This window comes from Rattus norvegicus, chromosome 8 (genome assembly GCF_021556685.1).
Source record: "Rattus norvegicus strain SHRSP/BbbUtx chromosome 8, alternate assembly SHRSP_T2T, whole genome shotgun sequence".
Lineage (NCBI taxonomy): Eukaryota > Metazoa > Chordata > Mammalia > Rodentia > Muridae > Rattus > Rattus norvegicus.
Window position 1 is genome coordinate 110877714 of NC_141541.1, and position 15520 is coordinate 110893233.

At 49.0% G+C, this 15520-nt stretch overlaps 1 protein-coding gene across 1 annotated transcript in view; it reads left to right on the forward strand.

Moving 5' to 3' along the window:
• Nucleotides 1-1281: 1281 nt before the first annotated feature.
• Ky (kyphoscoliosis peptidase) overlaps nt 1282-15520 on the forward strand; it is a 39541-nt gene continuing 25302 nt past the window's right edge. Inside the window, 3 exon segments of the mRNA NM_001413796.1 lie at nt 1282-1482; nt 4314-4376; nt 7876-7938. Of these exon segments, the coding sequence (NP_001400725.1) occupies nt 1347-1482; nt 4314-4376; nt 7876-7938 (262 nt within the window). The 5' untranslated portion in view covers nt 1282-1346.

Genomic DNA, 15520 nt, shown 5'->3' on the forward strand with positions numbered 1-15520 from the left:
CACTTCAGCAGAATGAAACCTGCCTTGTTGGCCATCTGTCTCCCCTGTCTGTCAAGAGACTCAGCTGTCTAGCAACACCAGCTCAATATTGTTAGAAGCCAATGACAGACACCCAGTTAGAGAAGGCATTGTGTGGATCCTGATGCTAAGAAAATGGAGGAAAATGGTCCAAGGTCACATGGCCAGCAAGCAGTGTGGCACTGCAGCTGGAACATAGCTTGTACCCATAGTGGCTGTTTCAAGGACAAGGTGGAGAGCTCTCAGGAGCATGTACCAAGGTAGAGTCACAGAGCAAGACCTCCGTGCAGAAGTGGCATCTATTACCTGTGTAAAAACATATTAGGAAATTGTCTCCCACCTAGTTGAACCATAAGTGCCAAAGGCTGCAAGGCAGAAGCCATGTAAACACTCCTTAGACATACAGCCAAATGCCCTGTCGCTGTTGGCTAGGCAGAACAGGCCTGACTAAAAATAGAAGGGGCTCTCAGGTCCAGCTCCCTGACAGCAGCCGGCAGCTCCCAGTTCCCTGGCCTCTCTCTCTCTCTTGTGTGTCTCTGTCTCTGTCTCTGCCTCTGCCTCTGAGCCCCCCCCCCCCCCCCCCGCTTTCTCTCTTTTCCTCAGGCAAGAGCTAGTCTTCCCGAAGGAATGGAGAATTTTAAGACCTCCATCTCAGGAAAAATAAATTGTTAGTGTGATACCCAGTAGATATGACCCAAGGTCTGAAACAGTCATCAATGGGACTTGGGGGCTTCACCATAATGTCTTAATCTATGAAAAGAACTATCAACTTTCATGAACTATCAACTTTCATAACCCACCCAAGGGAACAAAGAAGTCAAGGCTACAGATGTAGCCAACATCTGCACACCCTGCAATTCAACCTTCTCCTTGCCTTTCTTTTCCAAAACTAACCCAGCTCTGATTTGAGGTTTCAGGGTTGGCCAGTGACTTCTCTTAGGAGATAGATGGTGGCGATGAGGCAGCACCCAGCCCAGCCACAGGGAAAATTTTGCAGGAGCCCAATACCTGCACTTCCGTTGCATAGGGAGGAAGGGTCATAAACCCTATAAAGTGCATCCTGGGTGCAGTTCAGGGCCAGGGCCCGGGGATTTCCTTTCAAAGGTGACTTAGAGGCACTTCAGGAGGGTAGCGCCCTCCCGGGCGGGTCCTAATGGTGAATTTGGCAGAGTCAGCGAAACTGCGCCCGGCGGACCTGGCGGCGGGGCAGCGCCCTCTCCCGCGCCCTCGCCCTGTCCCGCGCCAAGCAGCGGCGCGCACGGGGCCATTTGCAGCCTAGGCAGCCTCGCGAGCAGCCGCTGTGCGCCGGCCGGGAGGGAGGCGGCACCATGGAGCTGAAGAAGGACAGCAACGCTGTGGCCATCGACATGCTGCTCATTGTGCACTCCGAGAAGCGGCGCGCGGCGCAAGCCACGCACTTGGACCCGCAGGCGGACCCGGGCGCGCTGCTGCAAAACCGAGGAGGTAACACCCGCCTGGCCCGGGTCCTCAGGATCCCTGGGCACCTCGGCCACCAAGCCCCGGGGTCCGCCCGCCGTGGGGCGCCTAAGCAGCACCCCCTTCCCTTACGAGGCCAACCCAACCCTCTCCCGGACCACTGCTTATGCCCAGGCGCCACAGCACTTGCGTTCCTTGGCAACGCACAGCGCACTGGTTGCCCTAGGCCTGTTTTCTCCCTCTATTCTCTGAAGGGTGCAAAACTTGTAGAAAAAATGCTCCGCAGAAAGAAGCCAGGGCCTTAGGCTGATCACGTGTAGCAGAGGCCTAGTCCCCAGGCAGTATGCAGCATACCAGAAGTCACCAAGGACCCAGAAGGATCCTTGTACTGAGTCAGACTTTGAGATAACTTAGAGCCTCAGTTTCCCCTTTCTTAAGCCTCTCTTCCAGCCTCCAAAAGATATAAGGACTGAATGGGGGAAGGGAACCTGGTGGCGTGTGGTGGAGTAGGGTTTGAAGTCTCCTGACCGTACTTGATTTTTCAATTTTACTTGTTCTGCAGACTTAGGGAAACAAAAATTAACAAGTGATTGCTTATAGGGTGATTGCAGAAGTCAGGATCTGCCTCTATTCTCCACACACGCAACTTGAATAGAGTATAAAGGGTGCCGAATGGAGGCTCAGGAAATCCCCAAGAAATATAGGAGCCTCGTGGCGCTGGTCTTGGAGGAAGCCTCTGAGGCTAACTGAGGGGTCTAACCCCGCAACACTTCTTCAGCAGAGACGCCTGACAGCTTCACGGAAAAAGATGACTGCTGTCCCCCATTCTCTCTCCAGCTCCCGCGTTCCTTTGGGACTCCCTCCTGCTACTGTATCTGTCCCCCAGAGCTTCTGTGCCCATGAGGTGCCCACAGCCCGTCCACCTTCTGTGCTAGGGCAGGGGTTCTATAGACAACCTTGACCCACTAGCCACATGGCGCTAGTACTGGGATGCAGGTCCTGGGGAGCCTGAAGAGAGGCCTTTAGGGAAAGAAAGACTGGAGAACTGAGAGTGTTCACCGCAGAGTTTAAGAGCGAGTGTGGGGATGGGGGCTGTTTGGGTTAATAGATTCTGTAGCCCTCCACGCCGCTTCTGGGAGAAGGGATTAGACCCTCTCAGGGTCTTTGAAGGAGAAAGAAAATGTCCTCCGCTTCTTGATGGGAATGAGATGGCGCCCGTCGCTCGCTCGTAACCCAATCCAGAAGACCGCTCCCCTAGTGTAGTGAGAGAGGCCCAGTTCCAAGTCAGCCCAGGAGTCCCCACCGCCCAATCAGAGTCCCTTCGCTTCAAGAGAGAAGCCTTGAAGTGTTGGGTATCAAAACTGCCCTCAGGGTACCCAAAATGTCCATATCTCCATACCGGCATACATACTTTGGCCCTGACTTGGGGTTAAAGCACCTCTACTTGAAAGGCATTGGTATTTTTCTATAAATGTTTTCCCAGCGAAGGTTTCTGAAGATGCTGGGCAGTTGAGAAAACTGTTATTCTGCACCGAAGCGGGAAAGGAGGCCAGTGTGGAGTTTCCAAGGTCTACTGCCCACGGAAACCCCAGGCTGTGCCAGCCTGTGTAGCCACACTTTAGGACACAGTCTGGGGGAGAAAAACACTAGGCCAAACTACTTGTTCAGACGCCTCACACAGATGCATATATCTATCCAAAATCACCCCGCAGACTTTCAAATCTCTTCCTGTCACCTTCAATCGAGTTCTCCCGGTAAGGGGAAGCTAGAGGAAGGCTTTAAATGCCGCCCCACCCCCATACCCATCAGAAAAGAATAAAGCTCAATTATTGTCAGGAGGCAGACAACGTGGCCTTGCGCGGGAAAGGAGTCAGAGGGGCAGGACACTAAGGCAAGGAGAGGCATCAGGGATTTAGGCTGCAGGGCTAGCCTAGTCTCTTTTCTCTTCTCTAGGAAGCCTCATTCTCCCAGCTATTCACATAGAACAGCACTTCCCACAAAACAGACGATGGAGGAGCAGACTATGGGGAAATCAGGGGATGGGGAGGCTGAGGAGCTTCTGAGCAGGTGAAAGGTTAGAGGGCCAACCCTGATACTGAGCTTCCCAGGAACACAAGAGTCAAGGGTGCCACAGAGTTAGTCTTGTGGTGACACCTCAGCAGCCACCAAGAGACTCCAGATACTGCTCCCACACCAGAAATGAGTTTTATTGCAGTGGTTCCCACTGCCCGGGCATACATCGGTCCTGTGCCAGGAACTCACCCTCTCAACTGTCACTTCCAGCAACTGCCAGGGAAAGAGCTTCCCTTCCCTTCCCTTCTGCATTGCATCATCGCCAGAACGAAACACAGGTGCCATGATGGGCCGTGCTGAGGCCTATCGAGGCCCACAATCTAGCTGCAAGGGATGCTGGGAAACAGGCAATTGTTGCTCTCTATTCCCCTAGGAAAAGGCTGTCTTTGCCAATGCTCCCTCAGCCCACTTTAAGACTCCCTGCATACAGAAATGGGGAGGCAAAGCAGGTAGAAAACTCAGAAAATCATACTTTCATACTTACATGTTGGAGATATGGGGATGGGTACTGGGCATCTGTACAGCAAAAATTCCTTCTGGAAAGTCCTGATAGCCAGTCCCACCATCACTGAAATCTATCATTTTCAAAATATTTTTTTTTTAAATTTAAGGGTCAGATTGTTTCCTCAAATGCGTCTCATTCAAGGGCAGCCTATCTCAGATCCTGAAAGAACTGGTTCCCACCAGGCTTGTTTAGCACAGACGGGTCTATAAGTGGAACAGTGGTGCATGGCACTTGCCCTAGGGCTCCCTCCAGAGTCTCACACCCAACCCTTCTCTCACAGGATTCCAAGGTGTCAGAAACGGAATCCGGAAGTGGCAAGAATTGGAGGAAAACGGCTTTCAGGGTAAATCTCATTTTTCTTTCTATCTCCTGTTCCGTCTCTGTGATTCAAAACCCTGAAAAAATGACTGGAAGAGCTGGGTTGTGCTCATCGGGAAACTGGCTCTAACATCTAATCAGTGAGCAAACATGGCTGCCTGTGGCTTAGCCAGGCCTCTAGGCCTCTGTGAACCTGGAAAATTGCCCTGGCATTAGAGCTCCTGCTTTTCTGGAAGCTGTAAATGGGGATGGTGCCGTGGACTTCAGCACTCATGTGAGCTGAGCTGTAGAAAAGGATTTGGCTTCACTTGGGGTTGAGTGTGTTCCCACCAGAAGCAGAGCTGCTGACAACACAAAGACTTTACAGCTTTAAAATGTTTTGGGTTTGTTTGTTTGTTGTTATTGTTGTTGTTGTTGTTTTGTTCTGGTCAGACTAGGGTAGTGACCTGTCTTAAGTCAGAATTACTTGAGGCCTGGGCAGAGCCAGTCAAAAGTTCTATAGTCCTGCCTGCCCTGAGCAGTTAGAAGTTCATTTCCAAAGCCTCTTCTCTCTGGTTCCAGGCAGCGCTCTTTTCTGAACTTTTCTGGAACACAGGAGATGGGCAAAATATAGTGGGCTTTGCTTTGTGGTCCCCAGAGATTGATGACCCCAGCTTCCAGGGAGAAATATCAGTGCTAAGATGCAGGGTGGGGACACAGGATTCTAGGAGGAATCAGACCTCCACTCCCAGGACGTTGTTAAGGAGTTCCATCAGATGCCATCCATGTAAACCATGGAATCAAAGGCTGACCCTCCGCTGGAGCATAGCTGAAGAAGAGTGAATAACTCTGGTTCCTCCAGCCTTCAGACGGGGGCAAACAGGCAAAGCAAACTAAGAAAACTAAACTCCTTCAGCAGCTCTCCTTAGTGGTTACTTTGCACCAAGCAAAAGGTTTAAGTGTTTGAAATCAAACAGTTAACATGCAAATCAAGAACCCTGTCCTAGTAGGGCTGTTTTCAAATGATTGCCATTTCCCTCTGTCCCTTAGTTTGTTCACGGGAAGGAGCCATCTTCCAGATGCACACACACACCCGTTTTCCAGAGGCACACACACACCCATTAAGGAAATCACTGTGTCCTGGTTAGTGGATCCGTGTAAAGGCTTCCTTAACTAGGACTGAGCTATAGGGAAAACCTGACTCACTCGGGGTGGCAAAGGTCTGTACCGTAGTTAGCAAAGTGAATAAGAAGCCCGAGAACGAGACTCTGGGAACTTCAACCACAGGGATGGCCACTCAGAGCGTGTGTGCATGCGTGCTAGGTCCGTGGGTGAGCAGGTGAGTGAGCGAAGTGAGGCATTGTGGATAAAGGAGAATACCCTTCATATTGATCTTCTCTTTGCCTTGCGTGAGCCATCTGTCAAGTATCAAAGGCCTCCCAGGAAACACTGGAGCCATTCCACTTTGAGCATCTTCAAGGTTGGATGGGAGATTAGTGAAAAACTTCATGAAACAGAAAGTAATACAGTAACTCTCAAGATGATTATTAAATAAAAAAAAAAAAAACTCAGGCTCTTAGAATCGGTCCACAGAAGGTGATTCCAATTGTCCTTGAAAAAAAAATCTATTGGTTGAAGATTTGGTATAAATCTGGCTACAAAGGATGTCTGCGGAAATCCCAAATCCAGGAAACACAATGGTTCTGCCATCCTGCCAACATGTGGCGTTTTAATGTAAGTCTTCACCTACTTTTTAAATGGCATGCACGTATGGAGAAATATAACGACTTCTTTCCTTGGTTTTTGATGCCAAGATCCAGGTCACTAGCGTTGCTGTTGATGTCATCACATATGTGCCTTCTTGGTACCTAAGTCACCCAGTCCTGGTAACCAGCAGGCTGTCCAGCCCCGGCAGTTGGAGAAATTTCATCTCAGAAGGAAATGGCCTGGTGGCATGTGCTGACAGAGTGTGCACAAATGGGACTGAGTGTGGTGTTGATCCAAAAGGGCACATTTGTCCTCTTGTTGCTACTCTGTACACTCCTTGGGCTTGGGTGTTGGCGAGAGGAAGGGTGGGGAGCCTGAAACACTCCAAACTTTAGGAAGCAGCAGGTGTTTGGGCTGAGCCACCCCTCTCCCATAGCTCGCCCAGCAACGGGCTTCCCCTGCTGTGATTGGCTGCTTTCCTTGGTCCTGGCTGAAGTCTGCCTAGCAGCACGGTGTCTGGTGCCCTAAAACTAGAGAGAAACCACTTGTGCTGCCCTGGCTATAAATACCTCCCAGGAGCTGGGCCAGCCAATCATCCTCCTTGAGGATTTCCTTCCCAGCTCCTGTTTCCTCGTGGAGGTAAAGCCAGCTGTGCCCACAGAAGGCAGCCTCCCTGTCCTCGCCTGAGTGGCCTGGCGCTCCAGCCCAGCATGCCACATCACCTCACGTTGGCACACAATGACAGTGGATCTGGCCTTAGCTAGCCAACCATGTTCTGGAAGCGCTGGGGGCCTGACTCAACCTGTTCATAGGGAAAGGCTAGAACGTGCAGGTTCCCCAAGGCAGACCTCTGCTGGGTGGATCCCAAGTCTAGCCCAGGTAAGGGCCTTGCCTACCCACCTTGACCAGCTTCTGCTAGGAGTAAGCATGGGAACCACAGAGCTGCCTATGTAGTTGGCTCAACTGTTCAAGGTAGCAACCCTAGAGACATGTTAGTGCCCGGCTAAGCCACTGTTTCTCCCAAAGTGAGGCTCACTCTAGGTCACAGAGAGATGATGAACTATAAGGGACAAGTAGTTCGGGAACTTCCTTCCGCCATGATCATGGCCCTTCCTCAGACTCTCCCTAAATCCATGAAGTCAAGGTTCAGGGGCCGTCTCAGTAAGGATAACCCACCACCACAGAGCAGCAGAAATGGATCCATGCCTAGGAAGGGCAGAGAAGAGAGTGATGGCCTGTAGCAAGAACTAGGCATCTCTCTTCAGCATCCTGACCCCACTGGGCTATAAGGACATGTAGATATCATCAGTGGATACAGAGAACTCAATCATGTTGAGTGCCCTGTCATATTGGTGAAAGGAAACCAAACTGAGTATCCTCCCATCTTCGAGGCTAAGATCAGAGGCAGGTTACTGTCCCCTGTGCTCCTCATAGGGAGGAAAGAAAGCTGAGCTAGGAGTTTGGAAACTCAAGAGTTCAAGTACCATGTTGGAACCTCCCAATCCATTCCACAGAAAGGTGGGGCGATCAGTCAGGCGTCTGTGTGTGAGAAATTATTTTGGAAATTGTAGCAAAAAAGTGGTGGTCCCATAGACTACTAGAATGAATCCCGGCCTGGCTAGGCTTCCACTGGGAGGCAGAAGGGGTGGGCACTTGTGGACTCCCGTGAGTAAGGCTATGCTGGTCCAGAGGTGTGCACACCATGGCAGTAGATGTGCTCAGCCCCCACCAGCACACAGTTGTCTCCGGTGCACCCAGCTCCTTCTGTCCCCCTCCCAGGGAACACTATAGCATAGTCACCATGGTCACCTGGCACCTTCTTTGTCTTTCTTGAACAGGAAACTTGCCAGAGAAGCAGTGCCTTCAGCAGCCTCAGGTCATCACTTCCTATGACAACCAAGGTAAGAGACAAATCGCTAACAGCCATCTCTCCCAAGCCAGCTAGCCCAGGATACAAAGATCAGGTTCCAGGGAGTCCCTCCTCTGTGATCCATGAAGGCCAGAGCATCCTCCCATCTCCCAGCATCCCAGAGGAAGAACGGAAACTGTATGGTCCAAGTCTGCCTTTCCTCTCCAGTCAAGAAGTGAAGACCTCGGATTAGAGTCCCACCAACATCGACATCGTCCGCAGTGCTACAGCTAATGGTTACTGAGTGCAAAGCATGTGTCTAGGACTCTGCCAACCCCTATACACACTCAAGTATCAGAGCAACCTAACGGGGTGGCAGTCTCACTGCTTTACAGACAAGGAAACCAAGGCTTGAGACAGTGATCCACCAAGAGTCAGGGCCAACTCTCTCGTACCTTACCTCCACTCCCAGCAAGGTCTCAGTGGTTAACCTTCACATATCTGGGCTTCTGTGACTCCCTGGAAACTGATCTCCTGCTGGCTCACGGTATCCAAGTCCTCCCACATCCTGACTCATAAAGGTTCCTTGACCTCTCTTGAAACTGAGCCTGATGAAACATCCCATTTAGCGTCGAGTTTTCTGCAGCAAGGTGGAACGACCTGGTCCTTCCTTGAGAGACCTAATTTTCCCAGAAGTGCTCTGGGTACTTGGAAATGGTGGGCAAGGGCACTCTCTGGTGGCCAGGCTGATTCTGCAGTTGTCTAGATCTGAGACTGTCACAAGGTAGAGTTAATGTTTCCGCTATGGCTGGAGGAGAACCTGTTTAAAGGACTCCAGCATCTACCATGGCTCTTCCTCAGATGCCTGGGGTTCTCAGGCTCAACCTACGGAGTCAGCTGTCATTGCTGATGCTATAACATGCAAGAAAACTATGCCACGGCACCCAAGGGGAACCCATGTGCCTTTTCCTGAAGCACAAGAATCCATGCAGGCCAGGCTGCTTTCTGACACTGACTTGGAGACACAAGCCTCACATCAGAGACATCTCGCCGATGTAGAAAGGTCACAAATGGGCTGCCATTCTCTCAACATGGGAAACAAAACAGAGGCTACTGTATGTAGAACTGAGCCCTCTCAAGAGGGAAAGACAGAAGGGGAAATTAAGGCAGGAGGGATGGTGGGGGTGGGGGTTGTAAATCAGCTTCCTGTAGCTCATTGGCTAGAAACAGCAAGAAGATTTCACCTTATGCTTCTAGTACTGAGAAGTCTGAAGTCAGCTTCACTGGGTAAAAAGGCAGGTGTCAGCAGGCCGCAGCCTTGGGAGGGAGTCCATGCCCTCCCTCCTTCTGCACCTACAGGCTGCCAGCATTCCTTGGCTTTATGACTGTGCCATTCCAGTGACCGCTTCTATTATCACATTGCCTTCTCCCCCATTTTAGGTAGGCAGTTCTCTCTCTGTCTCGCTCTTATAAAGTTATATGTGGTCACATTTAAGGCCCAACCAGATAGCCCAGAACAATCACTCTGAGATCCATAGGTAAGGCGGCATCTGCGAAATCTTCCTCACAGTCAGACATTCTGCATGGATACCCTGAAAATTCATCATTCTGCTCATGATAAGGAACCATTGTAAACAGAATAGAGGAGGCTTAGTGGTTTGGCTAGCATTCATGAGGCTTTTGAGTCTGATCTCTAGCACCCTCCCCCAACCCCAGATAAAAAGAACAGGTGAGAAACACCTAAGACAGAATATCTGTGTAAGAAAGAAGGGGTGGGACAAACACAAGGGCATCTGGGGAGAGATTGTAGCTGGGAGCCATGACGTGAAGGCACCATCAGGCAGGTAGGCATCTGGTGGGTGTAGAAAATCTGTATCTGTGGCCAGGGGAAAGGGGACATGAGCAGAGTATGAAGTAGGCGTCGAGGCAGACAGGACTTGTGGGGCAGGACATACAGTCCTATGTGTAGGCTGCCTTCAGGGTGCTGGCTTCTGATCAGAGTGTGATTGGAAGACATCAGATGGCTTTAGACGCAATGCTTCTAAGATTGGGGGCATAAACAGAACAGATGGGGCTGACCGAAAGCAAAGAGGACTACCCTTGAGGTGGTATCATGGTATCCAATGGCAAGAGGGTTTCCAATGCTGTGGGCCTGGGCTAGAAGGAGAAAGGGGGTTGGAGGAGACAGGATTGAAGCATAAACAGTGGGAAGCCAGGGGTAAATACAACAGATGCAGACTGGGGAAGAAAGGGGAAAGGTTGGACATCATTCTGTGGAGACTTGGCATTCAGGAAACAGCAAGGACATCACCATTGTGCTCTGAATTCCTACTCCTCTGCAAGCCCACTTGTTCTGGGGACCATGTCAGCTCTAGCACGGATTTCATGGGAGGTCCTTCCCTCCCCCCCTCTCTCCCCCTCCCTCCTTCCCTTCCCCCTCTCTCTCTCCCTCCCTCCTTCCCTTCCCCCTCTCTCTCTCCCTCCCTCCCCTCCCCCCTCTCTCTTTCTCTCTCTCCCTCCCTCCCTCCCCCTCCCCCTCCCTCCTTCCCTCCCCCTCTTTCTTTCTCTCTCTCCCTCCCTCCCTCCTCTCTCTCTCTCTCTCTCTCTCTCTCTCTCTCTCACACACACACAAATAGATCCACTTTATGGATGGAAAAATGAAGAAACTGAGGCACAGGGCCATTTAAGCAGTTTGCTTAAAGTTATGCAACTAAACAGAACAAGCCAGACCCAAGAGTTGAACATGTTTTTGTGTCTTCGTACCCCTCAGAGCCAAGTGGGCTTAACTTCCATACCACACTTCCCCACACAGGACGGAGACCTATCGAACAGAGCTGACTTGAGTACAACTTCCCTACCCACCCCAGCTCCAGAAGTCCAAGGCTCCAGGTGGAGCTTGTTCAAAATGCCTCAGCTTTCCTCTCCTCAGCAACTTGCTCAGTGGCAGCTTTTATACAGCAGGCGATTAAAAAGCACCTTGTAGTGCAAAGGAGCCTTGGAAGATGGAGCTGCACTGGGTTTGTGAGTTGGGTGACAGGAGAGTGATTATGGGGAGGCACTGTGACTTCCGACCCTCAGGATTGTGGCTAAGGAGTCAGTTCTGAAATGACACCCATCATGCTTGTCCCCAGCTCTTGGAGCTGACTGCTTCCAGACTACTACATCCCGGAAGCATAGTGCACACATCTTTTAAGATCTAGCCAGGCATGGTGCATTTGAGAGTGCCTTTAAGATGACAAATGTTTAACTTAGTTTTTTCCGACTTTATTAAGTGTTACAGAAAAGTATGTCCAGGCTGTAAGTGGATCAGCATGTACAGAGACTCTTAAGTCAACGGTGCTGAGTATCTCGAATAAATCCTGGGACTCCTCCGAATGCACACCTGTCTCCCCCTGCCCCCAACGCATACGCACCCATGCACACACATGCTTGCCTGGCAGTATTTGTTAATTGATCAATGCTCCTGGCAGCCACTTCCAATCAGTCAGAGTTAATGAACAACACAAAACCCTCTTGCTGTGCCCACATTAGGTATTCTGAGTAAATTGAGCCGTTAGACAAATACTGATTGAAACCTGGAGCCATTAGAAGAGGTGTCCTGTGGGAGACATCACCTGCTGGCTAAGAGGCCAGCCTAGGACAGTGCCCACATAGACTTGGGACCCTGTATGCATCTCTGCTTGTGAGAGAGAAAAGAAGAAGAGTCAGCAGGGTTTAGAAAAGGTCCAGCCTGAAAGCTACTTCATAGGGATAGCAAGAAATAACCCCTAAAATGCTTTTACTAAATGGCCAAGGCTGCAAGTCAGAAGTCTTAGTCAGCAAACAAATTGCTGGGGAAGGGTATTGTGAGAGAAACCAGCCAGGACACCTGATGTTCCAGAAAGGTCTCTTACCCTTGACAGTCAAGGTCGGGGCGATTGACAGCTGCTTGGATTTCACTCTGACTTGAATGTTGCCTGAGAGTCTTTGTGATGAGAGCTAGGTCAGGTTAATATTTTTATTAAAATCTTGGTTTTGTTTGCTCTGAAAGTGAGCTCGGTGCGCTGTCTGCCTCTCTAGGGAATGCTGTCTGTCTTGATGGACACAAGCTACGCCTGGGGGACAGAGAAGTCTCTCAGATGGTCTCTGAATTCAGTCTCTGGGGGAACGCTAAAACTCCAAAACCAGGGTAAGAGTTTGACTGCGTTCAGAGTAAACCAGCAGCACCTGGGCAAGGAGATAGAGTGAAAGATTACAGGGAGAAGAGGGGGGTCAAACGACATCAGGAGGAGCTGGTGGACGACAGTCCCCTGAAACATGAGGCTGCCTCCGCCTCCCCGTCAGCCCCAGAAGGACCACAGTCGTGGTTGGTTTCTCGGCTCCACCACTCTTTACAAGATGCATGGTTGGAGGCTGGCGGCTGGATGCACCTAAATAAGAGAAATGTGGCCGAGAGGTTCCCTGCAGCCCTAGGCCCACGAGCTGCTCACCGTCACAGCTCCTTTAAGGCTACGTCGGCTCAGCCCAGCCAATCAACAACAGTTGCACTGGGTCGGACAGACCCATTTGCATTGTGGGTTGCAACCCAGAATAGAAAGAACGCGCAGGGGAACCTCTCACAGTTCGTCTTTCACAAAGCGTCTTATGGCCACCCACCACTTTGGGAAACACCTCAGAAAGAGATGAACAAGAAAGTGAAGAGGCCAAGTTAACCAGGGCCGCAGAGGGACTATGCTTGGATGACGGTGGTGTCCGATCTTCTGACAAGAATGAACTCACACCCTGAATTCTGATATCCTCAGCGTCTTCATCCCAGGATCACCAGGCCGGTGTCCCTGGCAGTGGATTGCTAGATTCTCTATTCCACAGGTAAGTGTTGGGCTAGAGAAATGGCTCAGAGGCTAAGAGCGTTTGCTCCACAATCATGAGGATTAGGGTTCAGATCTCAGCACCCACATGACAGGGCAGACATCCTCTCAAATGTCTTTCACCCAGCTCAGAGGCTGGCAGAGACTGGAGGCTCTTGAGAAATGCTGGCTTCTGGGTTAGCTGAAACACAAGCCTCAGTTTCAGGGAAAGACCCTGCCTCAAAGAAATAGGCGAAGGGTGAAAGAGATCACCTTATGTTTGAACCGCATACACAATACACATATACCCACACACACACACACACACACACACACACACACATACTAACTAATTGATTAGTTAATTAAATATTTAAAATGTATGTTAAGCCTTTTGGTCTGGAGAGAACAGACTCTATCTCTGGTCTGGTTAGCATGCAAATCAAGTTTTAAAATTTTATAAGAAAATCAAATTATTTTCCAAAAGAAAATAATCGCAGTATATTTTAACAAAGGATTAATAAAAAGGAACTCTTTCTTATAAAACCATCAAGGGAAACATAATAAATCAGTAAATAGGTCTAGAGAGATGGCTCAGCAGTTAAGAGCACTGACTGCTCTTCCAGGGGTCCTGAGCTCAATTCCCAGCAACCACATGGTGGCTCACAACCATCTGTAATGGGATCAGATGCCCTCTTCTGGTGTGTCTGAAGACAGAGACAATGTACTCATATAAATAAAATAAATAAATCAGTAAATAATAATAATAGTCAATACAAATTAAGAGCAAATAAAATATTAAAAAACTACACTAAATTTTAAATACATAAAACAAACAATAATGCACTCTTCACTAATAAAAATGTAAAGGATTTATGAAAGCAGGTGCCAGTGAGCTTAGCAGGCATGTTTGTGTTATCCACCACCTCAGGACTCAGCTGCTAGTGGCATCGTGAGCTTCCAAGCCTGCAGGTCTGCTGGACGATCACTGTCCACGCCATACCCGGCTGATCTCGGCTCTTGGCTGGGCTCGTGCTGGCTGTCAGCTGGTGGGCTGGCTGGAGACCAGATGGTTTCAGATAGCCTCACCTGAGCAGCCCTGCTCTGCTCCCTGTGGTCTCTCACCCATAATCTGGTGCACACACCACACGGTACTGTGGCAGGGATGCCAAGAGTGCAAGTGAGCATTGCAACAGTCTTTCCAGGGCTAAACTCAGGCCTTGAATAACAACAAGGCTTCTACCCCATGCTAAGTGCCGTACTAACTTGTAAGGTCTGCCTACATTCAAGAAGTGAAACAAATCTCCTCTTGTTGGAGACGAAATGTGGGCAATCAACCAGGGCAAGAGTGAGAGAAAAAGTCACTCTCCACCCCGGACCCTTTTAGTGAAATAATAAACCAATGGAAGCATGCATAGGAAAGTTGGCCAGTACTGAAAAAAAAAAAAAAAAAAGCCTTACAAACTCCTCATTCCCTTCCATTGGTATTTAAGAATTCATTCACAGGAACTGATTGGAAGTGTTAAAGATGTCTTCTTTATCCTGTTCACTACAACATCATGTATCATAGCAAAGCACTTGGGGACTACAGAGTATCCAACGCACACAGCAAGTCATGGTGAATACTCTGAACACATGACATGAATGTGTGTCCCACTACCTTCCAGGACTGGGTGACACTCTCTATAGCACCCCAGAAGCCAGGCCAGCTGACAGCGCTATTTAATACTTCTCCATAGTTGCTGGAGTTTTTTTTTTTTTAATTAATCCTTCCAATCTCTGAGAGAAGAGAACTGATAGCTCTAACTATACTGTATATGTGTCTATTCCTCTTTATAATTTTATAAGTTTTATTTCAAATATCTTAAATCTATGTGTTCAGGTGACTACATATTTGACATTGTCCTATCTCCTTGATAAGCTGACTTTTCTTCACTATTATATTTCTCTATCTCTGGTATTTTCCTTTGCTGAGTGGGCATGTTACTGAGCAAATTGTCTTGGTCTCGCTATACCTGAAAAGTGTCTTTATTTCATTCTCGTGTGGAATTTTTATTGGACAGAGACAGTTAATTCCTTTCAGAACCTTTCAAAGATTCCACCTCTTTCCCACCCAGTTTCTGATGGGAAATATGTAGCAACTTACTTGATACATATTATATCACTTATCCTGAGAGTTTTTGGGGACATTGTATCTCAGTGGACTGATTATGTCAATGTCTGGACTTGGACCTTCTTTTATTTATCATGTTTTGGACACACTAAACTTGAGTCCAGACATGTGTGTCTTTTCTCCAATTTGAGTAGTTTGTTATTTCTTCAGCTACTTTTCTGCCCACATGATTTTCTTCTTGCCAGAGACATGAACAGTGGACTTCTATGTGGCCCTGTGATCCCTGAAGCATTGTTGGATTTTCCCATTGTCCAGATTGGACCCTGGCTGCTGTTCTCGGGTTCTTTCCTTTGCAATGGAGAATGCTGCAGCCCATCCTCTGTTTCAGGGTTAAAATCTTCACTTGTTTCTTTGCTGAGTTTAGTATCTTTTGATTTATTTTTTCTTTTTTTTTTCTTTTCTTTTTTTCGGAGCTGGGGACCGAACCCAGGGCCTTGCGCTTGCTAGGCAAGCGCTCTACCACTGAGCTAAATCCCCAACCCCTTTTGATTTATTTCAAAATGGTTGGCCTTTAGTTTCACAGTATGGCTAATGTGCCATTTTATTGTATCATCTTTGGGGTAACTATGACTTGTCATGGTTAGTATCTTTTCTTCTCAAACTGAGATCTTCCCAGGAACTCTGCTGAGTGGTTC